Source organism: Miniopterus schreibersii (assembly GCF_964146895.1).
Source record: "Miniopterus schreibersii genome assembly, chromosome: 3".
Taxonomy (NCBI): domain Eukaryota; kingdom Metazoa; phylum Chordata; class Mammalia; order Chiroptera; family Miniopteridae; genus Miniopterus; species Miniopterus schreibersii.
The window spans coordinates 27349141-27371887 of record NC_138103.1 but is presented as its reverse complement, the minus strand read 5'-3'; the positions used below and the strand labels follow the sequence as shown (position 1 = coordinate 27371887).

At 53.5% G+C, this 22747-nt stretch overlaps 1 protein-coding gene across 1 annotated transcript; it reads left to right on the top strand.

The window, feature by feature from the left end:
* The first annotated feature begins 5649 nt into the window (after positions 1 to 5649).
* On the top strand, positions 5650 to 21652 carry NCF1 (neutrophil cytosolic factor 1). The gene is made up of 11 exons (XM_081132285.1): positions 5650 to 5808; positions 12295 to 12375; positions 13395 to 13470; positions 13619 to 13784; positions 14851 to 14906; positions 16008 to 16130; positions 16578 to 16685; positions 17542 to 17659; positions 18913 to 19020; positions 19570 to 19715; positions 20518 to 21652. The coding sequence occupies exons 1-11, from the start codon at positions 5737 to 5739 to the stop codon at positions 20637 to 20639; spliced, it is 1176 nt and encodes a 391-aa protein (XP_080988411.1). The 5' UTR covers positions 5650 to 5736; the 3' UTR covers positions 20640 to 21652.
* The last annotated feature ends 1095 nt before the right edge of the window (positions 21653 to 22747 follow it).

Below are 22747 nucleotides of genomic sequence, written 5' to 3'. Positions count from 1 at the left end.
GATGGGGCTGTTCATCCTGTTTAGACCCCCAAAGAGTTGCTCTCCGCAGCCTCTGTAGAGTGGGTGGTTTTACTCCAATATGTGATGAGATAATTAGCTTTCTGTGCTTCATCTCATGGCTGCCAACCTTGGCTCAAAGAAAGTTTGAGGCAGCTTGCAGCTGGTTGTAGAAATTATGATTCCCTAGGAGTCTGGTGGCCTGTTGACAAAAAACTGAGTGGATTTAGCCTCCCCTGGCTCCCCAGAGGGGCTCCCTCACCCCTGGAACTGGGGAAAACAGCAAAGCAGGATTGCTTAGCTCTTGGTTTTCCCAGCTTCCCTACTCTGCTCAACAGTGTTCTTGGTGTCACTTTACCTCCCCCTCCTGCCCTGCCTCACCCCCAAACCACACATACCTTGTGGTTTTATTTTGAGGAAGTTTCAGAAAAGTTAGCACTGAAAGCAAACGATTATGCAATACCCATTTGTACAGGTGTTTCCTGCCGGATTTTTTTCTCAGAAGCAGGAGTAGGTGGTTTATGGGCATTTTGTAGCTTCAACTTCACGCGTGGTCTTAAGGCTGCTCATTTGAAGTCTCCAGTGCCTCAGGTTCTATAAAGTGATGATGACCCTTATCAAAGACCATGCCCTTGGCAGTTCCTCAAAGGACCTGGTGAGAGGGGTCCCCGCTTGTTTCAGTATAAGAGTGGGTTAGACCCACCAACAGGCAGCAAAAGAGCAGACAGTCCACCTCTTACCTCATGAGAAGATCTAGTTAAGTCCTGAAAGGGCCTGTTGAATTGATGCTCTGCAATTTATGATGACCTGTCTAGATCCTCTAGGAAAAACCCTTGGTAGGAGATGGCGAGTGCAGGTTTCCAAAAAGGCAAGGTTGGAGCAGGCAACCCATGATGTATGGTCACAGAGCCATAGCAAGTATCGACTTGCCAGCCTCTGGGAGCTTCAGTTCCACAGGTGCCATCATTTTGATCCTGGTGCTTGAAGCAAGACCAGCTGCTTCACCTCTGACAGTCCCCTCCCTGTCCACAGGGTACCACCCTCCTCCAGACCTTTGTGTTCCTGTGTGTCTTAACTGCCCCTTATTCCCTTGGAATTGGCAAAGGTACCTTGGCAAGTCTCAGCCTGACTTCTGCAGCCAGCTGACTTTCCTGCACTCTGTGTCTGTGCTGGAGAGATGTAGAAATGCTGTCTAGCCTCGGTGGTGACTGGACCCAGAGGCAGGATTTCCCCATTACCGGACTTAGTTTTAAATTTGAACATCACAAAACTCCCTGAGGTCGTAGCCTGCTGCTGGATTTAGCCTTGGTGGTTGGTTGGTGAGCTGCAGATAACTCTCACCGCATGACACATCTGGGCCCACTGGGCGAAGAAGAGTCAGGAGGTGGGTCTGGAAGGAGGCTGTCGCAGCAGGTCCTGGGGTCTCCCTGGTGGCCAGTGTGGGAGGAGTCTGGACTCCTGGCTTTGGAGTGAGACTTGCTTGCAGAGTCCCTGCTCATTAGGTATTTGTCAAAGGCCCGGTTAGTGTCAGAAGCTCTGCCAGAAGCTGTGTTACAGTGGAGCAGACTTGCCCTGCCTCCCAGTACTCCCAGGCTCCTGTTTGTGGCCTTGCGGTCTATCCCTGGGCAGAGCAAAGGGCAAAGGCTGAGCTCTGCCAGCTCTAGACCAGAGGCTGCGCCCCACACTCCCACCCACCTCTCCGCCAACAGCTCCCACAGAGAACACAAGCCTGCCCTGTGATCCAAGCCTTGCACAAGCAGTCCCAGCAACCTGGAGTGCCTGCTCTCATGGGACACATTGGCCCAAGAAGTAGGTACATTTGTTAGTGTTAACTTGCCAAAGGACACAACTAGAAATGACTCAGTTCAAGCCACTGTGCCCACAGCCAGCAGTCAGTGTGTACATGTCCTCCAGTGTCCAGAGGCCAAGGGGAGAAGGAATTCCAGGGTGTGTGGTTCCCAGGGATGTGACTCAGGTGAGCCCTGAGCCTGTCTCCTACGTGCAGGTTCCTTTTGATTAGGACTCAAGGCCCATCCCCGATCTGGCCAGAGCCCATTCCTAGTTTGATTTTGCTGAGAAAGGAAGACAGGGTCCCCTTGGGAAGCAGACTGTGAGTGGCATTTCTGCATAGAGACATCTGCTTGTGGTTAGGGCCTCAGACCCACACAGCTGGCATCACCACCAAATCACCCCTTTGCCTACCAGTCAGTGACTCGGGGCCCATCTGCTCTAGGCGCCAGGCAAGAACTAGTCCTGTGGGCTGGCCCAGGAGGCCTTCGTCACAGGGCCTGGCATGGGAATCCAGGCTGCTCTTGCTTGAGAAGGGGCAGGAGGGCTTCAAGTTAAACTTGAGAAAGAACTGTCCAATGGAGAGGACTGATTTGTTCCAATCCTAGAAAGCCCTAGATTTCCTCAGAAGCACTGCCGGGGCCTCAGGCTGTGATGCCAAACCGCTCTCCACATATGGCCCAGCCCTGGGGATTTCCTGGCAGAGGAACTGGTCAGCCCAGCGATCTGGGTAAGGCCTCAGTGTGGAGAAAGTGGCCTCTGGAGAGAAGCCAAGAATCTTGAGGCCAGACTGGAAAGCCCTGAGAGTCTCCCCTCCAGTTGGCCTGATGTGAGAGTCTCCCTCTTTGGGGGTGTTCATGCAGGCTGGCTCCTCCCTTGTGAATCCCCAATCATTCATTCTCATATTGCTCAAAAACAAAGCAGCGCTGGCGGGGTGACTTGGTTGGAGCGTCATCCAGTGCACCAAAAGGTGATGGGTTCAATTCCCAGTTAGGGCACATACCTAGGTTGCAGGTTGGATCTGGGGCATGTGTGAGAGACAACTGAGCAATGTTTCTCTCTCAAATCAATGTTTTTTTCTCTCTCTCCGCTTTCCTCTCTCTCTCTCTTTAAAAAAAAAAAAATCAATAAAAACATATCCTCTGGTGAAGATTTAAAAAAAAAACACAAGAAAAAAAGCAGAGGAGCCCAGTGGTTAAGAGCATGGACCTGGGATCCAGACTGCCTGGGTTCAAGTCCCAGCTCTTTGCTTACCAGTTGTAGCAACCTATTTACCTCTCTGAGCCTCAGCTTTCCCATCTATAAAGTGGGGATGATAGTAGTACCTACCTGATTGCCTCATTGTGAGGAGGAGGTGTGATCATAGATATAAAGCACTTTTGACTCAGGGTAAGTCCTTCACTAATCCATGGGAAGTGGGGGGATTCTGGGGACTCCGTGGTGTTCTCATACCAGGTGATGTATAGCTAGATATCTACTTTATAATAAATTGTACATTTTCCTGCAATTTTCTATGTATTTCACAGTCTAAAAGTTTTAAAACTTAAAAAGTTTGTATCTTGTGCCCCCAATCATATTTATTCATTACCTCCTTCCTTCTTTAGTCCTTTTCTTTTTTAAATCATTTGGTCACCCTTGTTTCATCTGTGCATTAAAGTCAATACTGTCTCTTCCTGACAAAAGGCTGGGAGCCTGCCGACAGGCCACTGTAGGGTAACACGTGAGTTCCCAGCACTTCAAGCTTTGACAGCCTCTCTGCCAGGTGCCATGCGAGGGGCAAGATGAGCCATGGAGGTCGCAAGAGGGAGCAGAAAGGTAGCAGCTGATGGCTCCAGCTGCTGTGTCTGGTGTCCTCTGGGCAGGGAAGCCCCGCCAGGCAGTTAGGCAAGAGTGGAAAGACCTTCGGGAGGAAGGAAAGGAAGTGCTGAGGGCCTGGATCCGGTGCTCAGGAGGAGGGCCTGCTCGCCCCTCCCCTCGCCCTCGCCCTTCCCCTCCCCCTCTCCCTTCCCCTCGCCCTCGCCCTCGCCCTTCCCCTCGCCCTCGCCCTTCCCCTCACCATGCCCAACTGAGCAATGCTGTGGGTCCGGCCTCTCTGCAGGGAACTCAAGGCAGTATCTTGTGGAACAGGGAAGAGCAGAGACTGAACGTACATCAGGGAGGGGACATTTACTTAAAGGACAGCCACTCAGCCGTGAGCCAAGTGCCATGTGCTGCCAGGGGCAGCCCTCCTCCAGTTAAGTGAGGAGAATCATCCATTATATGACCCCACTCGATTCACTCTTTGTTTTCAACTTTTTATTAAAGTAAAACATACCACCCAGCAGGTGTGGCGCAGTTGGCTGAACACCCTCCCATGCACCAGGAGGTCACAGGTTCGGTTCCAGGTCAGGGCACGTGCCCAATTTGCGGGCTGGATTCCCAGTAGGGGTCATGCAGGAGGCAGCCCATCGATGCTTCTCTCTCACTGATGTTTCTCTCTCTCTCCCCCTCTCCCTTCCTCTCTCTGAAATCAATAGAAACAGATACACATCTTCTGTGCCTGGGGCTAGGTTAATTTTCAGAAAATGAGCACTTGTGGAACTAGCATCCTTATCAAGAAAAGGCTCATCACCTGCTGCCTCCTGCTCCCCTCCGGTTACTCCCAGACACCCCCCCCAGGTCACCCTGGCTTCCAACACCACAGACTGCCCCGGGCAGTTCTGAGGTTGGAATAAATGTTCTGAGGGCGTGCCTCACATCTGCCTTCTCTCCCACCACATTGTGTCAGGACGGTTCACCCATGTGTGTGGCAGTCCCTCTTCATTGCTGAGTAGTGTATCCTTCTGTGTAGGAAGATTCTTGATGGAAATGACCAGAGAAAGGACTTGCAAGGCTTGTCACATCCAGAGCTGGTGACCCCCAGGCGGGGTGGGGGAGCAGAAGTGACTCTCAGTGCCAACTGCCTCTGCCATGTCTCAGTCTTGCAATCAGGTAGGCGGGCCTACCTGAGCCCGCAGCCAGACTGCCTGGGTCTGAGCCACTTGATATGTGACCCTGGACCAGCTCTATGACCTCTGAGCCTCCCAGGCCCCCATCTCCCTGGCCCTAGCACCCCAGACTTTACTGAGAGAGGCCACAGCCTCTCTTCAAGCATGCTGCCCCCCTCCTCACCCCTTCCTCCCAAATCCCCTTCTTGGCAGAGATGGTGATCCCAGCTGCCACTGGCATGCAGCCAGGCACACGTGCAGGGGATGTGCACCCAACGCTTTGGCAGGCTGCCGTGGGGGCTTCGTTCCTTCACTCAGGGAGCCACGCGGTCACTATCCAGGTGTTTCCGGAGGGTCCACTGGGCGCCCAAACAGGCCAAGCCCTTGCTCTCACGGGGCTCACACGCTGGCAGGGAGAGAGAGTGTAAAAACATAAAATAGTAATACGCAAGTTGTGGTAAGTACTCTGAACAAAAACAGAAACGGGTCATGGGGGAAGCGTGAAGTTTTGCTATTTCATGTGTCGTTATCACGGAAGGCCTCTCAGAGGAGGTGCCATCTGAGCAGAAACCAGCAGAAAGTGAGGGAAGGAGTTGCAGATCTGTGGGAGGAGATGGCCCAGGTGGCGCGGCGAAGGCCCCGCGGTTCTGTTCCAGGAGCGCCAGTGGGGGGTGTCGGGGTGGGGGGACGGCGTGGGGGAGGGGCTCGGGAGGCGGGCGTGGGCGGAGGGGCGGCCGGGCTGAGAGCGCGCCGAGGAGAGGGGTGGTGGGCGGGAGCCCCCTCACCTGCGAGGCCCGGCGGGTCAGGGTTGGACCCCCGCACACGTGCGCGCGGGGGGCGCCCGGGCCGCCCCTGCGAGGGAAAGGAGAAGGAAACCCTTCCTGCGCCCGCGGCCCCCAGCCGGCCGACAGCAGCGACTTCCCCTTTCAGCCCACTTAAGGCCCAGCCCGGGACAGCCGAGAGCGAGGCCGCGCGCAGCCCCGCCATGGGGGACGCCTTCATCCGCCACATCGCCCTGCTGGGCTTCGAGAAGCGCTTCGTCCCGAGCCAGCACTACGTGAGTAGCGGCCGCGCCGCCCCGAGGCCACGGCCTGAGGCGCGGCTCTCGGACGGCGGAGGGGGCGGGGGCGGACCAGCGGCGAGCGCCTCCCTGTCTCGGGGCCTCAGTCTGCCCGTCTGGGTCCGCAGTGGACGTGGGACCCCTAAAAGAGTGCGCGCCCTGGCACCCCGGCCCCGCCAGCCCACCTCGCTCCGGCGCTCCCGCTCCAGCCGGGAGTCTCCTCCCCACCACCCCCCTTTCCCCCCTTCCCGGCGGCCAGCTGGCGCTCACGTCCAGGGCGCGCTCCTCCAGGCAGCCCTCCCAGACCACCCCAGCTCTTAGGGAGCGGCCCTCCGGAAGGGAGGGAGGGTGGAAGGGCAGGCTCTCTGTCCCTCCAGCGACCTGTGGGGTCAGTTACCTGGAAGTCGTATCCCTTCTGGGATGGTGACACCAGCACGGGGTGGGGGGTGGGGGGCAGAAAGTGCCCCCTTCTGCTCTTGGGGAGCTGGGGAAGTGTTTTCCCAGACGTAGCACCCCACGTAGGGTCCCCAAGCCCAGAGGAAGGCCAGGGAGGGTCTTCATTCTTTTCTCCCTCCCCCTCCCCCTCTCCCCCCCCCTTTTCCTCCCTTATCCCTTCTGTCTCTGAATATAAATTTTCTGGAACATTTGGGAGAAAGTGGAGAGGTTTCTTAACCTCTAAATACTGTGGTGTGTATTTCTTAAAATCAGTGGCATTCTCTTACATAACCACAATGCAAATGTGTCAAAATCAGGAAATTCATACCAATAAAACACTGTTATCCAACCCACAGACATTATTCAGATGTCACCCATTGTCCTACTTGTCTTCTGTAATAAGAATTATTTTTCAGGTCCAGGATGCAATCCCAGACCACCTGTTACATTTCAGTTGTCTTATCTCTTTAGCTTTCCTTTACCTGGATCAGTTTTAGTCTTTCTCCTCTCAACTTTCACATTTTGAAGAGATAGGACCAGTTATTTTGTAGAATGTCCTTCGATTTGGGTTTGCCCCACGTGTCATTAGATTCAGGTTACGCGTAGACGACAGGAATACAGCAGAAGTGATTCCGGGTTCTTCTCATTGATCCTACCAGGTGGCAGGAGATTGTGACTTGTTCCCACATTGGCGATGTTAACTTTGATCACCAAGTCCTGGACATGTCCTCCACGTTTCTCTACTGTAAAGTTACTATTTCCTCCTTTGTTTTAAATAACTAACCTGTGGGGAGATTATTTGAAGTTCTGTAAATATCCTGCTCTTATAGTAATTGATGGCTCTTGCCTGAACCCAGTTACTATAATGATTGCCAGATAGTGATTTTTAAACTCGATCATTCCTTCTGCATTTATTACTTAATGTTTTACTGTAAGGGCCTTTCCTCCCACATTTATTTACTTCTGTCAATATGGATCCATGGATTCTGATTTTATTCGATGGGTTATAATCCATTGCTGTCATTACTTATTTTGATGCCGATTGTCCCAGCTTTGGCCAGTGGGAGCTCCTTCAAGGTGGCTTCTGCGCCTGTCATTCTTAGGGCACATTCTTTCTTCTCGCACAAGATGGTCCAGGCTCACTCTCCCAGCCCCAGCCCTGGACTCAGCCATTTTGCTGAGGATCCCTGATTCTTTTTAGTGGGGAGTGATACTAGAACCCAAGATCTGGAAGCTAGGTGTGCTCATTGCCACTGATGTGTCATCGCTTATGTCCTTCCAGTGGACAGACTTGGGGGAAAACTAGTCATTTCATATCATTCTTGCCTCTCACAATTTTATATTTGTAGCTCCTTTCTCTCACTGTGAGAAACCTGGCTCCCAACAACATCCATATATTTACTTCTTTGCTCAGTTCTACAATACACATAAACTTTGTACTATGCGCACACCACTAGTAACAATAAACCTACTAACCTAGTAAGTAAAATTTCAGTTTTCTTTCTTTTTTTAAAAAATATATCTTTATTGATTTCAGAGAGAGGAAAGAAGAGGGAGAGAGAGATAGAAAGATCAATGATGAGAGAGTCATTGATCGGCTGCCTCCTGCATGTCCCTGACTGGGGATCGAGCCCGCAACCTGGGCATGTGCCCTGACCAGGAATTGAATCCCAATTGCCTGGATCCTAGGTCGACGCTCAACTGCTGAGCCATGACTGGCTGGGCCAAATTTCAGTTTTCTTTGCAGTTTTGGGCCTTTTTTCTTCAGATTGAGTAGAGTGAAAGTATTGTAGCTAAAATTTACTTGGATTCTTTTCCATTTTTCTGTAATAAGGTTGTTACCCACTTGATATATATATATATAAGTTTGTTTCTATTTCCAACTTTAACATTTAAAAAAATCCTTGTTAACTTTTGGCATTTTAATTATGATGTGTCTTGGTGTGGACTTATTTGGGTTCATTGTCTTTGGGACTTTTTGGGCTTCTTGGAATTAGATATCTGTTTCCTTCACCAGATTGGGGAAGTTTTCAGCTATAACTTGTTTAAATAGGTTTTCTGTCCTTTCTCTTTCTCTTCTCCTTCTTGTACTCCTATGATTCAAATGTTAGTATACTTGATGTTGCCCCAGAGGTCCCTTAAGCTCTCCTCATTTTAAAAAAATTCTTTATTCTTTTTGCGGTTCTGAATTGGTGATTTCCACTTCCTTGTGTTACAGAATGCTGACTCATCCTTCTGCATCAACTAATCTGTTGTTGATTTCTTCTAATGTATTCTTCATTTTGGTTATTGTATTCTTCATTTCTGACTGGTTCTTTTTTGTGGTTTCTAGCTGTTAAATTTCTCACTGAGTTCATCTCTTCTTCTCCTTAGTTTATTGAGCATCATTATAACCAGTGTTTTGAAATCTTTATCTGATTGCGTGTTCCTGTTTCATTTAGTTCTTTCTCTGGGGTTTTGTCTTGGTCTTTCATTTAGAACATATTTCTCAGTCTGCTCATTTTGGCTGTCTCTCTGTGTTTGTAAGAATTAGGTGAAACAGCAACATTCCCTGGTCTTGAAGGAGTGACCTTGTGTAGGAGTTTTCCCTTTGTAGATTGCATTTGCCAGACGTATTTGGCAAGCCAGGTGGAGCTGGAACCTGGAGCTGGAACATTCGCAGGCCTTAAGGGATTCCCGAGGGCAGGCTTCACTGGGGCCTGGAGCTGTAGATGGAATGGGCACAGGCCAAGGGAAGTCATTGGGGCAAGCTGTGCCAGGACTGCCTTGGCAGGCAGGTAGGAGTTGTAGGTGGAGTGGGCTCAGGCTTCATTTAGGCCCTGGGGGCAAGCTGAACCAGTGTCTGGAGCTGAACAGGAGCAAGTATGAGCCTCAGGGGCTGTAGCTGAAGTGGGCATGGTCTACAGCAAGTCCAGAGGCCAAGTCACACCTGGGCAGAAGCTGTAGCTAAGGCATGTGCGAAGCTGAGGAGAGCCCTGGAGGCAAGCAGTGCAGGGCTGCCCTAACAGGCCTGCCAGAAACAGGAGGTGGAGCTGGGCCAGCCCCAGAGAGTCCTGGGGACAAGCTCAGAGCTGCTGTGGGCCTGGGGCACACTGGGACAGCCTTGGCCTGCAGCTAGAGTGTCCGGATCAAGAAGTGGGGGCACAAATGGTGCTCTGTTGCCTTCAGCCCCAGAGAGAGTTCCTGGGGCTCAATCAGTTCCTCTTCCACTTGGCAAATGCTCTAGGGTTAGTAAATAGATTTCCTTCCTGTGTAGCCTAGGTGTCCTTTAAACTACTGGCTTTTTTTGTTGTTGTTTTTTAAACAATTTCCCATTTTTTCTTCTTTTTTTAAAAAAATATACCTTTGTTGATTTTGGAGAGAGGAAAGGAGAGGGAGAGAGAGAGAGTTGAAATGTCAATGTTGAGAGTAGTCACTGATCTGCTGCTTCCTGCAAGCCTCCGACTGGAGATTGAGCCTGCAACCCAGGCATGTGCCCTGACCCGGGATCAAATAGCGATCTCCTGGATCTTAGGTCGATGCTCAACCCCTGAGTCATGCCCAGCCTGCTAAACCACTGTTTTTAAGCTGTGCTCCCGGGTAGGCGACTGTGTGTTGGGTGGGCTGTCCACCTGCCTGTCTCCTGTGCTCCTACCTGTTTCTGTGAGGTCTCTCTCATTTGTTGTGCAGTTGTTCAATCAGCCCTCGATTCTTCTTCAGTGGCTAATTGCTCTGTCTGTAGGTGTAAGTTCGATGTGTTCCTGGGAGGAGGTGAGTTCGGCGTCTTCCTACACTGCCATCTCGGACCTGAATCCCCTTCTTGTTGATTTAATTTAATTTTTAAATATGTAAAATATTCACATGTCATCAGACTTCAAGACTTTATAAAAATATGCTCAAAGACTCATTCTGGTTCATCTTTTCTGTACTTTCCTTTACAAAAATAAGTGCAAATATATGAATATTTTCATACTATTTCTTCTTTACCACACACAGATAACAAACAGGGTGACATTATAGGTTCAGTTTTCATTTTCCTGTAATATCCTGAGTTCCCTCCAAATTAATTCATTGAGTCTCTTGTTATTTTTTTCATCTTTAAATATTTCATTGTGTGAGGATGCCATTGTTTCTTCAAACAATCATTTAAATTGTTTTCACTAATTTGCAATTACCTAATCACCCTGCATTTATGTTATTATGAGAAAAGCTGAACAACTCTTTACATGTTTAAAGTTTACATATATACACGTGTGTGCCATGAACTGTCCATGCCTTTTGCTCATTTTTCTATCAGATTTTTTTGTCTTTTTTCCTTCAAATTTAAAAAAGTTATCTATATATTAGAAATATTAACCCTTAATCTGTGATATGCACTTATCATTTGCATTTTGGATTTGCTTATGGTTTTATATGCAAAATTTGAAAATTTTTTTTTTTTAAATATATCTTTATTGATTTCAGAGAAAGGAAAGGAGAGGGAGAGACAGAGATAGAAACATCAATGATGAGAGAGTCATTGATCTAGCCCGCCACCCAGGCATGTGCCCTGACCAGGAATCGAATCCCAATCACCTGGATCTCAGATCGATGCTCAACCGCTGAGCCACGCCTGGCCGGGCGAAAGAATTTTAATGTATTTGAAATGGAAATCTTTTACTGCCTTTTGGTTTTGAGTCAGTTAGAACATCTCGTCTCGTATACCAGTATTTTCTTCTTGTGTTACTAACTAAAGTTGGTGGGTCCTTTGCCTCTTCACACAGAAAGGCCAGATTCTGAAGCAACAGGTTTTTCACAGGTGAAAGGGGGTTTTACTCCTGAGGGAGCCAGATAAGGAGACAGGGAGAAAGCCCAAATCTCTCTCCCCAAATAAAGATTTGAAGCAAATTTAAAGAATTAAGGTGAGGAGGGGCTATGCAAATTCATTAATTCTAATTTGGGAGTCTGGATAAATAGTCTTGGAACTAAGCCGTGTAAGGTAAGGAACGTGAAAGAGGGCAGGACGGAGTCAGGAAGTTTCAGCCTGGCAGACTGTGACTGGCTAGTCCTGTGTGTGCCCTTGTTCAGTCTGGGCACCCAATCCTCCTGCTTCGTTGACCTTGAGCTTCTTCAAGAGTCCGAATGGCAGACAAGGGCACCTCTGTTCCTTGAGTTCCAAGAGAACTTGGTTCTTCTGTGCTCTCGAGGTCAGCTTCGGGTCATTTGACTGCTAACTGTACCTGCTCAGGCCTCGGGGAGCAGTTTGATCCGGCTAGGTTGGTGGTCCCTGGAGCGCTGTGAGGAGGCCTGGTGTTATCTGCTGAAAAACACTAAGAAAAACTAAAGAGAGAAAAGCTAGTACCGTCTGGTTTCAGTGTGAGTCCCTTTGGGGCACCTGGTTTCACTGTCAGGACCCCGTTTCTTTGCACTCATGTGGTTTCGATTTTTTGTGGCTGAGTAGTACTCTCCTATTATTTTTCTTTACTGAGTTCTTATTTATTTAATAATGGCTTTATTGAGATATAATTCCCACACCATACAGTGTAATTCCCACACCATACAGTGTACCTATGTAAAGTGTATAAGTCAGTGGTTTTTAGTATATGCACAGAGTTGCACAATCATACGACAATCAATTTTAGAAGATTTTCATCTCCCCCAAAGAAACCCTATACCTGCTAGTGGCAACCACTAACCTACTTTCTCGTAGCCTTGTCCATTCCGGACATTTATATACGTGGAACCATACAATACCTTGCTGAGTTCCTGTATTGTTTGAGCCCAGCCCTTTCTATATTTTATCTCCTGAAACTCTCATACCAGCACTAGGGTGAGGTCCTATTCTTCTCTCCAATGACTGGTGAGGAATTTGAGTTAGTAGGAGAGGCCGATCATCTTGTCCTGGGTCCTAAACCTGGAGAGTGGCAGCTCCCAGCTCCAGGGTTCATGAAATTGGTGTCCTTTCTACGGCCCAGGTTGCCCCATAGAGCGTCCCATCTCCAGCCCTTCAGGCTTCCACCAGGGGGCGGGGGGCTCCCCGAGTGCATGGGAGGCTCCCTTGGAAGCTGAACTGGGTCCTTCTACCCCCAGGTGTACATGTTCCTGGTGAAGTGGCATGACTTGTCTGAGAAGGTGGTCTACCGGAGGTTCACCGAGATCTATGAATTCCATGTGAGTGCCCAGTAGGCAGGGGGGCAGGGAGGGCACAGGACACCCAGCCCCAGCTCTGCCTTTTGGGGAAGAGAGCAACCCAGGTGCTGGCTGGGGGCTGAGGAGCCCAGAGTTTGCCCTCACCAACCCACAGTTAAGGGGACATTTAAAAAAAATTTTAAGATACATTTTACTTAATATATTTTTTATTGTGGTAAAATATGCATAACATAAATTTACCATTTAAACCGTTTTAAGTGTACAGCTCAGTGGCATGAAGTATCACAATGTCACATGACAATCACACCATCCATCTCCAAAACGTTTTCATCTCCCCACACAGAAACTCTGTGCCCATTCCACATGAACTCTAGGGGGCATTCTTTAGGGGCACACATGATACATGTAGGGGAAGAATGGGAATAGCAAGTGCAAAGGCCCTGGGGCAGGAGTGGGCCTGGAGTATTCAAGGTTGGCTGGAGCGAAGTGAACAAGGGGGAGAGTGGTGGCAGAAGGGGTGAGTGAGGTGGACAGGGCCAGGTCTAGTGGGGCCTTTGTAGACCAACATGAGGCCTTTGGCTTCCACTCTGAGTGAGCTGAGAGGCAGGAAATGCTCTGAGCGGAGGAGGGACAGGATCCAGTTTAGGCTTTAAGAGGATCCATCTGGGTCCTGGATTGAGGACAGGCAAGAGTGGAAGCTCAGACCCCAGAGCTTGGAGCTGCCACTCTCAAGAGAGCACCTGGGTTCTCTCCTCCCCAAAAGGCATAAGAAGGCTGTAAAATCCAGGCCTGGTGGAAGCTCGGACCAAGGTGGTGGCAGTAGGGGTAGTGAGAAGGGTCAGATTCTGGGTAGATATTTGCAGTAGAACCCGAAGATCAGCTGGTGGCTGGATGTGAGGTGGAAGAGAAAGAGAGGAATCAAGGACACCAACAGAGTTTGTAGCCTGAGCGATTAGAAGGGTATTTAGGTTGTTTCCAATGTTGTGCTTTTCCGATATTGTAATGAAAAGATAGTCCTTCACACTTTCTTTTCTGTCTAGAAAGCCTTAAAGGAATTGTTCCCGATTGAGGCCGGGGACATCAACTCAGAGAACAGGATCATCCCCCACCTGCCAGGTGAGGGGCTGAGTGACCCGGGCTGGGCTGCCTGTGCTGGCTGCCCTCGCCCGCCCTCCAAGCTGCCCCCTCCTCCTCCACCCCTCCTTGGACTTGACCTGGGGAATGTGCTCACTGTTCCTCTGGTGCCCCTCCCTGATCCCGCCAGCACCCAGGTGGTTTGACGGGCAGCGGGCAGCTGAGAACCGCCAGAGCACGCTCACCGAGTACTGCAATGCCCTCATGGGCCTGCCCGTCAAGATCTCCCGCTGCCCACACCTCCTCGACTTCTTCAAGGTGCGCCCCGACGACCTCAAGCTCCCCACGGACAACCAGTGAGTGGCCGCCTTGTCCTGTTCCACGGCAGGTGGGAGAGCATATGGGGTGTAAACCCACCCTAGACGGGCAGGACTTTCCACATGTTACAGATGAGGAGGCTGAAGCTCAGAGAGGGGAAGTGACTTGCCCAAAGTCACACAGCCAGAAAGAAGGAGGCAAGATTCCGACTCTGGCCTGTGCAACCACTCAGCATCCTTTCCAAGTCTCCACTTGGACCTCTCTGAGTGTAAAGGCCGCAGGAGGCCCTGGGGGGGCAGGGGTCTGAAAGCCTTCTGAATGCAGTTTACCCATGTGTGATGGGGTGGTGAGGGCCAAATGCAGTCCCAGGTGCTATGGAGAGCACTTGCAGGGGTGAAGTGTGAGAGGATGTCGGGGTTGGTGGCCTCTGTTGATTGCTGAACAGGTCTCAGGTCCCTGGCTCCCTCTTGTCACCTCATTCTCTGCCGGCCCCTGCCCTGCATGGAAGGCATCTGAGAGTCTGAGTGAGATCTCAGGGGAACAGACTGGAAAGATCCTTCTCTCTGTCCCTCTCTGGCCACTGGTGGAGGGAAACAGGATGGAGGTCAGAGCTGTCATAGACCATCCCTCCAGCCAGTGCTTATGGACCCCTAAACTCACCTTTGGTACAGGGAAGGGCAGCTCCCATCAGCCTGGGCGTGGTGGTGGTGGGGTGTGGGGTGGTAGTGGTGGGGTGGGGTGGTGGTAGGGTGTGGGGTGGTGGTGAGTGTGGGGACACCTACTCCGGGCTCCAGAAGAGGGAGCTGGTCCAGGAGCTGACAGGAGCCTGTCCCAGACCAGGGCGTCCCTCTATCCAGCTTGGGAAGGAGGCCCTTTCTGTCTTCAACAGCTGGCGCCTTCTCCTTGGGGTCCCCACCTCAGGCTGGCAGAACAACTGCCTCGTAACCCCCAATGCCCTTTCCTTGCCAGTCCAGTCTCCACTTTCTGCAGTGGCCCCCGTCTCCCACATTCCTTTTCCTTGTGGGAAGTTCTGTACGTCCACCAGGAGGATCCCATTCCCCAGTGGGAAGCTGAGCATCTAACCCAGACCGTTCTCTCCTGCAGGGTGAAAAAGCCGGAGACCTACCTGGTGCCTAAAGATGGCAAGACTGTCGCTGCCGGTGAGAGGGCCGGGGACAGCCAGTTCAGGTCACTCTAAGGGGACTGTTGACATGATCAGGAACCCAGGTTCAGGGTATACAGGGAGAAGAGCAGGTGAGAGCAGTTGTAAAGGGCGTTGGTGACTGCACTAATGGGATCTTTGGGAATCACTGGACAGCCAAGGGAGCTCCTTGAAAATAAAGGCACCTTACTGGCCTCTGTGGCTGCAGAGTCCAGCACAGATGCTGGGGGAGGTTGTGGCTGAATGAATGAACAGGTTTGGGGACAAAGGTGGCTTTCAGGGGTAACACAGTGGTGTCTTATCCAGCTCTGGCTGCTTTAACAGTACCACAGATTGGGTGGCTTAAACAATAAACATTTATTTCTCACAGTCTGGGGGCTAGAAGTCTGAGATCAAGGTGTGAGGGTTGGTTTCTGCTGAGGCCTTGCTCCTGGCCTTGCAGACGGCTGCTTTCTTGCTGTGTCCTGGCATGGACCTTTCCGCTGTGCACACACATCCCTGGGGTCTCTTCCTCTTCTTATAAGACACCAGTCCCATTGGATCAGGGCCCCACCCTAATAACCTCGTTTAACTTTAATTACCTCTTTAAAGGCTCTGTCTCCAAATACAGTCAGATTCTAGAGTACTAGGGGTTAGGGCTTCAGTGTATGAATTCGGGGGGCGGGGGGGCACAATTCAGCCCATAACACAGCAGCAGCAGCAGCAGCATGTGGGGCTGACTGAAGATGCAGACTCTCTGGTGTCTTACCATGGACCTATGGGATCAGAAACTCATTTCAGCTTGACCCCTGGGTGATTTGTGTGCACATTAAAGTTGAGGTGGACTGCTTGCTAACCTCATTAGATGAAAAAGAGAATGTGTGTCAAGTGTGTGGCCAGTGCCTGGAACCCACTAGGTGCTCAATAAATGCAGGGCTGCAAAGCTCATCTCTGCTGCTTTCCAGCCTGCAGGGCCCATCCACCTGTGGCACGCCTGGGGGTGGGTGGGGACAGGATGCCAGTGCTGGTTCTGGAGGCCCCCACAGGGGATCACAGGGAGAGCCAGGAGGAGGCGGCTCTCGACCCCAGCATCCACTCACCCTGTCCTCCCTCTGCCCAGACATCACAGGCCCCATCATCCTGCAGACGTACCGGGCCATTGCTGAATACGAGAAGAGCTCTGGCACCGAGATGGCTCTGGCCACGGGCGACGTGGTGGAAGTTGTGGAGAAGAGCGAGAGCGGTCAGCCTCCTGCCCTGCCTGGACCTTCCTCCCCTGCTGCTTGGGCCTACGACCACGAGCCCCCACCAGGGCTCTGCCCCTCAGGCAGCCCGGGCCGTCCTCCCCACCTGGCCCTGGGGCCCTGACTGTGCTCCCTGCATTGTGGGTCGCCCTCTCTCTGAGCGTGCACCCTGGGGCAGCTGTGGGTATCTTCACTGGGCATCTCTGGGGTCCTGTCCAGGTGGGCAGGTCAACTCCTCATCATGTGTGTGAAGTTGCTTCCAGGCTGTGATTTTGTGACCCTGTGATTATGTGTGGGTGTGATTTTGCTGTGGAGTGTGGTGAAGGTGACATTTCATAATCCGAGTGTTGGATGTTTGTGTGTATGTCCAAGTGTCCTCACCACTCCGATGGCTGAGGGAGGCTGCCAGGCCCAACCTGACTTACTGTTTCATGCCCCGGGCACAGGCTGGTGGTTCTGCCAAATGAAGACAAAGCGAGGCTGGGTCCCAGCCTCCTACTTGGAGCCCCTGGACAGTCCCGATGAGGCAGAGGACCCAGAGCCCAACTATGCAGGTACCCCCCGTCCTCCAGGGCCATAGGGGTGTGGGAGGAAGGGGTGGGAGGGGACTGGGATATTGAGAAGCCAGAAGTGACTTCTTTCCTGTTGGAAATGATGGGGGTTGGGCAGAGGGGGAATCAGGGCTGAGACCCCACAGTTTGGCTTGGGGGCTCTGGTAGGAGGTGGTCAGGGCAGGGAACCAGGAGGAGGAATAGAGGTGGCGGGTGATGAGGTCAGCCTGGGCCACTGGGTGGCGGTCAGCTGGGGCCAGGTACAGTGGGAAGCTGAATGGTAAGCAGACCAGAGGCTCAGGAAGGAGAGCTGTCTGTAGGAAGGGGGGCCTCATTGCTGACTAGAAAGGAAAAACTGGCAGCCCCCGGGCTGGGTGGGGCCCTCGTAGAATTAGAAAACAATGAGAATTGGTTACCCATACTTTAAAATGGAGAGATTTCACAATTTTATGTGGATTTATGGCTCCTCTTTAAAAACTGGAAAAGGTGTGTATACTGGACCTGCAGCCCCACATGCCTACACTTGGCTGGAGTTGAGTGGCTCAGGTGCCTGCAGGAGGGCGCTCGTCCCGCACTTCCTGCAAATCCCCTCCTCTATGTAGGTGCCTGACCAGGGCTCTGAAGTCATGGGAGCTCCTGCCCCTTGTGTGGATTGCGGCAGGTGGGAGTGGGCAAACTCCCCGGGGTCGAGAGGTAGAGAGGGCAGGGCTCCAGGATGCCCCCACAGTGGCTGGGAAGAGCCTACAGGAGACCAAGAAGGACCAGCTGGAGGAAGCCCCAGGAAGAGAGGAGAGGAGGGTGGTGAGCCCTGTGCTGGGCAGATCCTCATACCATTCTCCCCCCCCCCCCGATGGACCAGGTGAACCCTACGTCACCATCAAAGACTACACTGCTATATTGGAGGATGAGATCTCCCTCCAGGAGGGTGAAACCATCGAGGTCATTCATAAGCTCTTGGACGGCTGGTGGGTCATCAGGTAGGAGAGCACCCCCTCCCTCCCACTGCACCAGCCCTGGCCTGGAGGTGGGTGGGCTCAGGGTTGACGTGGTGTTGCCTTGGCTGTGTGACACTGGGTAAGCTACTGCTCCTCTCTGGGCCCAGTTTCCGTTATTGTAGGGGATGAGTGATAACCCCACCCTACTTCTCTCTTGGGTTCAGTGTCCTCATCAGAGTGGGTACATTTTACCTTTGTGACTTGGGGTCACTTCCCCTGACCAATCCATCTGTTATCCCTTCTCCAGCAACACAACTGATTTTTGTATTAATCATTATGTTTGGTAACTGCTAGAAGAGACCTGTCATCCCTTTTAAATCTTTTACTGCAATTCCATACTAATCCCCCCTCCCCAGTTCTGGGGGAAGCAGAGACATTCCACTGGGCCTCCCCAGGCCCTTGCACATGCTTGCAGAGCCTTAGGTTACAGGGCCAGCCCATGACCCCAGTGAACTTGTGGCCGTAACACCCATCCTCAGCATGGTCCTGGGCTGGAGACTTTGAGGCAGGGTTTCTTTTCTTCTTGTTTTTTCTTTTCTTTCTCGCCATCACCATTCATCTCCCCTACACTCTCTTCCACCTCCACCCGCCTGAGACAGGGTTTCTCAACCTTTTAGGTCCACACTTAGTTAACTCCTATCATGCATCCCTGAGAATCTGATTGAGATTCTTCCACCATCCAAGAAGAATCAGAGTTTTACTGAGTGAAGTGTGTATTATGTAAAGTTTGCCCCTCTCCCAAATATAATAGTGAGAATGGGGGGGTCTTTCTAACATGAGGGGGGGACAACTGGATATCCATATGAAAAAAAAAGAAACCTAGACCCCTCCCTCACACTATACACACTGACTTAGGATGGATCACAGGTTTTACCAAGTACAAAACCCAAAACTAAAAAGCTTTTGGAAGAAAGCATAGAACTTGGTAAGTGGAGCTGGGCAAGTTTCTTAGTACAAACAAGGCAATCACCATACAAGAAAAACTGACAAATGCAATATTGCAGATGTTTTTTAGCAAACACAGGTCCCTGGGGAGATCTGGATCTGCTAATTTCCTCCCCCTCCCTACCTCACAGCCTACGGTAGGGTCTGTGTTGCACAGGTGAGGAAACTGAGTCCCAGAGGGGCTGGGGTTGGTGTTGGCCAGGCGGGAGCCTGACACCTCCCAGCCGCTGTGACCTCAACTGTTTAGAGGGAGCCCTGATCTTCCCACTGACCGGGCTTCTCTGCTGCAGGAAAGACGACGTCACAGGCTACTTTCCGTCCATTTACCTGCAGAAGGCGGGGCAGGACGTAGCACAGGCCCAACGCCAGATCAAGAACCGAGGGGCGCCGCCCCGCAGGTGAGTCTTTGGGACTGGGGGGGACTGGGCGGGGCCGAGGAGGGTGCGCCACGGGTTCCCTCTGTCGGTCCTGGATTGGCAGGACTGGAGCTAGGGAGACAGGGTAGGGGCTCCGAGCCTGGAGGGGAAGGCAGCACCCTCTTCGGGTCAGGAGGCTGGACGTGCCCCGCCCTCCTCCGTGGCCCTGGCACCGGGGCGGTAGGAAAGCAGGGGTGTGAGGTGGGGGTGATGAAGGCATTGATGCCCAGAGCCTTTGGGAATGGTCCGTGCGGGCTGTGGCAGTCCGGAGGGCTTCCTGGGGGAGAGGGTCGGCTGAAGGCTGTGGAGAGGCGTAGGAAACGGACCTGGGCTCTGCGGCACGGCGAGGGTCCCCGTCGGTGAAGGGCAGCCGCCTTCGGGCCGGGCGGGACCTCCCCTTCCCCCCTCCCCCTGCCGCTCCCCACTTCGGGCCAGTCGTGGGATCCCAGCGGTGGCCACGCGAGTCCCCGAGAGCAGGGACGCGGCCGCCGGGGCGGGGCGCTGACCGACGTTCCCGCCCCCTGCGCCCAGGTCGTCCATCCGCAACGCGCACAGCATCCACCAGCGATCCCGAAGGCGCCTCAGCCAGGAGAACTACCGGCGCAACAGCGTCCGCTTTCTGCAGCAGCGCCGCGGCCAGGGGCGGCCGGGGCCCGGGAGCGCGGGGAGCCCGCTGAGTGAGTGCCGGAGGCGCGCGGGGCGGGGCGGGGCGGGCACCGGGGCTGCGGGCGCGGGGAGCCCGCTGAGTGAGTGCGGGAGGCGCGCGGGGCGGGGCGGGGCGGGCACCGGGGCTGCGGGCGCGGGGAGCCCGCTGAGTGAGTGCCGGAGGCGCGCGGGGCGGGGCGGGGCGGGCACCGGGGCTGCGGGCGCGGGGAGCGCGGGGAGCCCGCTGAGTGAGTGCCGGAGGCGCGCGGGGCGGGGCGGGGCGGGCACCGGGGCTGCGGGCGCGGGGAGCGCGGGGAGCCCGCTGAGTGAGTGCCGGAGGCGCGCGGGGCGGGGCGGGGCGGGCACCGGGGCTGCGGGCCCGGGAGCGCGGGGAGCCCGCTGAGTGAGTGCCGGAGGCGCGCGGGGCGGGGCGGGGCGGGCACCGGGGCTGCGGGCGCGGGGAGCCCGCTGAGTGAGTGCCGGAGGCGCGCGGGGCGGGGCGGGGCGGGCACCGGGGCTGCGGGCCCGGGAGCGCGGGGAGCCCGCTGAGTGAGTGCCGGAGGCGCGCGGGGCGGGGCGGGGCGGGCACCGGGGCTGCGGGCCCGGGAGCGCGGGGAGCCCGCTGAGTGAGTGCCGGAGGCGCGCGGGGCGGGGCGGGGCGGGCACCGGGGCTGCGGGCGCGGGGAGCGCGGGGAGCCCGCTGAGTGAGTGCCGGAGGCGCCCGGGGCGGGGCGGGAAGCCCGCTGAGTGCGCGCCCGCGACGCCCGGGGCGGGGCGGGGGCGGGGCTGCGGGCCGGGCGGGGCCTCTTACGCCACCGCGCCGTCTGCCCGCAGCGGAGGAGCCGCAGACCGCCCGCCCGAAGCCGCAGCCGGCGGTGCCCCCGCGGCCCAGCGCCGACCTCATCCTGAACCGCTGCAGCGAGAGCACCAAGCGGAAGCTGGCGTCCGCCGTCTGAGGCCGGGGCACCGCCCCAGGTGGCGCCCTGGCCCCTCCGCCCGGAACCCTATATATATGAGATTCGAGCCCGGGGTCTGGAGACCCCGCCCCCCGGCTACTCGCCATCCTCAATAAATGTTGCTTGGAGTGGACAGTGGCTCTGCAGAGACTCGAGGGGTGCTGGGGCTAGAATTAGGACTGGGCTCTGAACTCCGCTGGGGGCGGGGGTGGGAGGAAGTTGCTAGAGCCGAGGTCAGGTTGCATACTTGCCCTGGCCTTGGCCAAGATCAAGTTTGCACAAGGCCAAATGCAAAAGGAACTCCTGGCCCCCGCTGGCCGTTTGTTTGGTCAGAAACGGCTGCTAGAACCCTGGCCCCACTGCAGAGCAGTCCCGGAGAAGGGTTGAACACAGTGCGCAGTGCGGGGCTAAGGGCAGTGCGCGACTTTGTGTGTGCACCTTAGTTGAAAAAAACAACTGCAATTTAGGTATAAGGAGGAGGGGCCTCTGATTCTTCACTTGAGAGCCTGCCCAGTTAGGAGGCTGTACCAGAGAGCAAGTATTCACATGAACACATCCTAACCACTTACCCCAGTGTTACTGCCAGCCCATGGCCTCAAAGGCTTTGCTGGTGGGTCTTTCCCAAAATGCAAAGACTCTGAGGTACACATTAGAGCTGCAAATCTTGCAAAAGATGCAGCTTGTCGCAAAGGCCATGCGTGGCATGAAGAGCTGCTCCTCCTGTGGGGGAGTGGCTACCTGAGGATAGCTAAGGCTGGTGCTCTTAGAGATCAGAGAAAATCGGCAAGGAGACTGGTACTTCTAAAGACAGTAATTGACTATCAAACGATTTAGGGAGGCCTTGAGAAAACCACTGGGCCCTCAACTCCTTTTGCTTTCTGCAGATTCCTGTTTGCTGGAAAAGTCCAGTATCAAGGAGTATCATGCAAAGCTGTGGAAAAATTAACCACAGGCAACCCTAACCTTTTAGCTTGTTTGGTTGCAATTATAACTTTAAAAAATTAAATACAGTATAAGATAAAATACTTTTCATAAGTTTTGGTTTCCTTTTTTTTCCTTTTTTTGGTTAATTCTCACCCAACATTTTTTCCATTGATTTTGAGAGAGAGTGGGAGGGAGGGAGGAAGGGAGGAGGGAAGAGAGAGAGAGAGAGACATTGATGTGAGAGAGACACATTGGTTGGTTGCCTCCTGTAGGCACTCGGACTGGGGCGGGTCCATGGTGCAACCCAGGTGCATGTCCGTGACTGGGAATGGAGCCTGAGACCCTTCGGTGCTCAGTCCAATGCGCTAACCACTGAGCACCACCAGCCAGGGCAGTTTCATTGTTTTTTCAAAGTAAAGTCCTTTTCCCCACATTTTCCTGTATTTCTGGTTCCCTGGAGGTGGTGGTGGTGTGCTGGCCCCAGAACAACATGCTGGTGTGGAGGACCCTGGTGCTGGACGTGCCCGAGGTCAGGAAGCCTCTGCCATCCACAGGGGAACTGACTAGAAGCCACCGGGTGGGCATGAAATAGGTAGACGGGGTCTGAGTTACGCCTGCACTACTTGTGCAGTTTTCTTGAGTCCAAGCATAGTGCTGGGCTCTTTACATTGTACGTAGTTCTGAGAACAACCCTGTTAGGTAGGTACTTCACGATGAGGAAACCAAGGCTCAGAAATGTAGGTGATTTAAGGTAATAGGACAAGTAAGTGGCAGAGGTGGGAGATGGAGCCAGGCTTTCTTTTTTCTGATTCCAAAGCCCTACTGGACTCTGCAGAGCTCGTGATCTGTGCCTCAGTCCTGGTAGGTCATGCGTGGTTGAGGGACGTTCAGAGGAGGGAGTGTGATGTGGGACAGCTTCCAGACTCCTCTGCAGCCCCCCATTTCTGTTTCCTGTGTTGGAGTAAGCAGTTCTTTCCTCTGCCCACTGCGGATGGGAATACAGGGCCTTGGGACCGAGTGATGCAGGGCACCTTCGCCAGGGAACTGACAGGGAAGCACCAAACCCAGGCTCCTGCTCCTGGGCTGGGCCCTTCCCCACCTTTGTGCGCACAGTACTCCAGAGTGCTCCCATTTGTAGACACCTTATTACCATGACTGCTGAAAACCACCCCACTCATTCAGTC

Coding starts and splice junctions, on each gene's coding strand:
- NCF1 (XM_081132285.1), top strand. CDS start 5,737: ATGGGGGACGCCTTCATCCGCCACATCGCCCTGCTGGGCTTCGAGAAG. Junction 14,907..16,007: donor TGGCAAGACTGTCGCTGCCG/GTGAGAGGGCCG, acceptor CCCTCTGCCCAG/ACATCACAGGCCCCATCATC. Junction 19,021..19,569: donor CGAGGGGCGCCGCCCCGCAG/GTGAGTCTTTGG, acceptor CCCTGCGCCCAG/GTCGTCCATCCGCAACGCGC.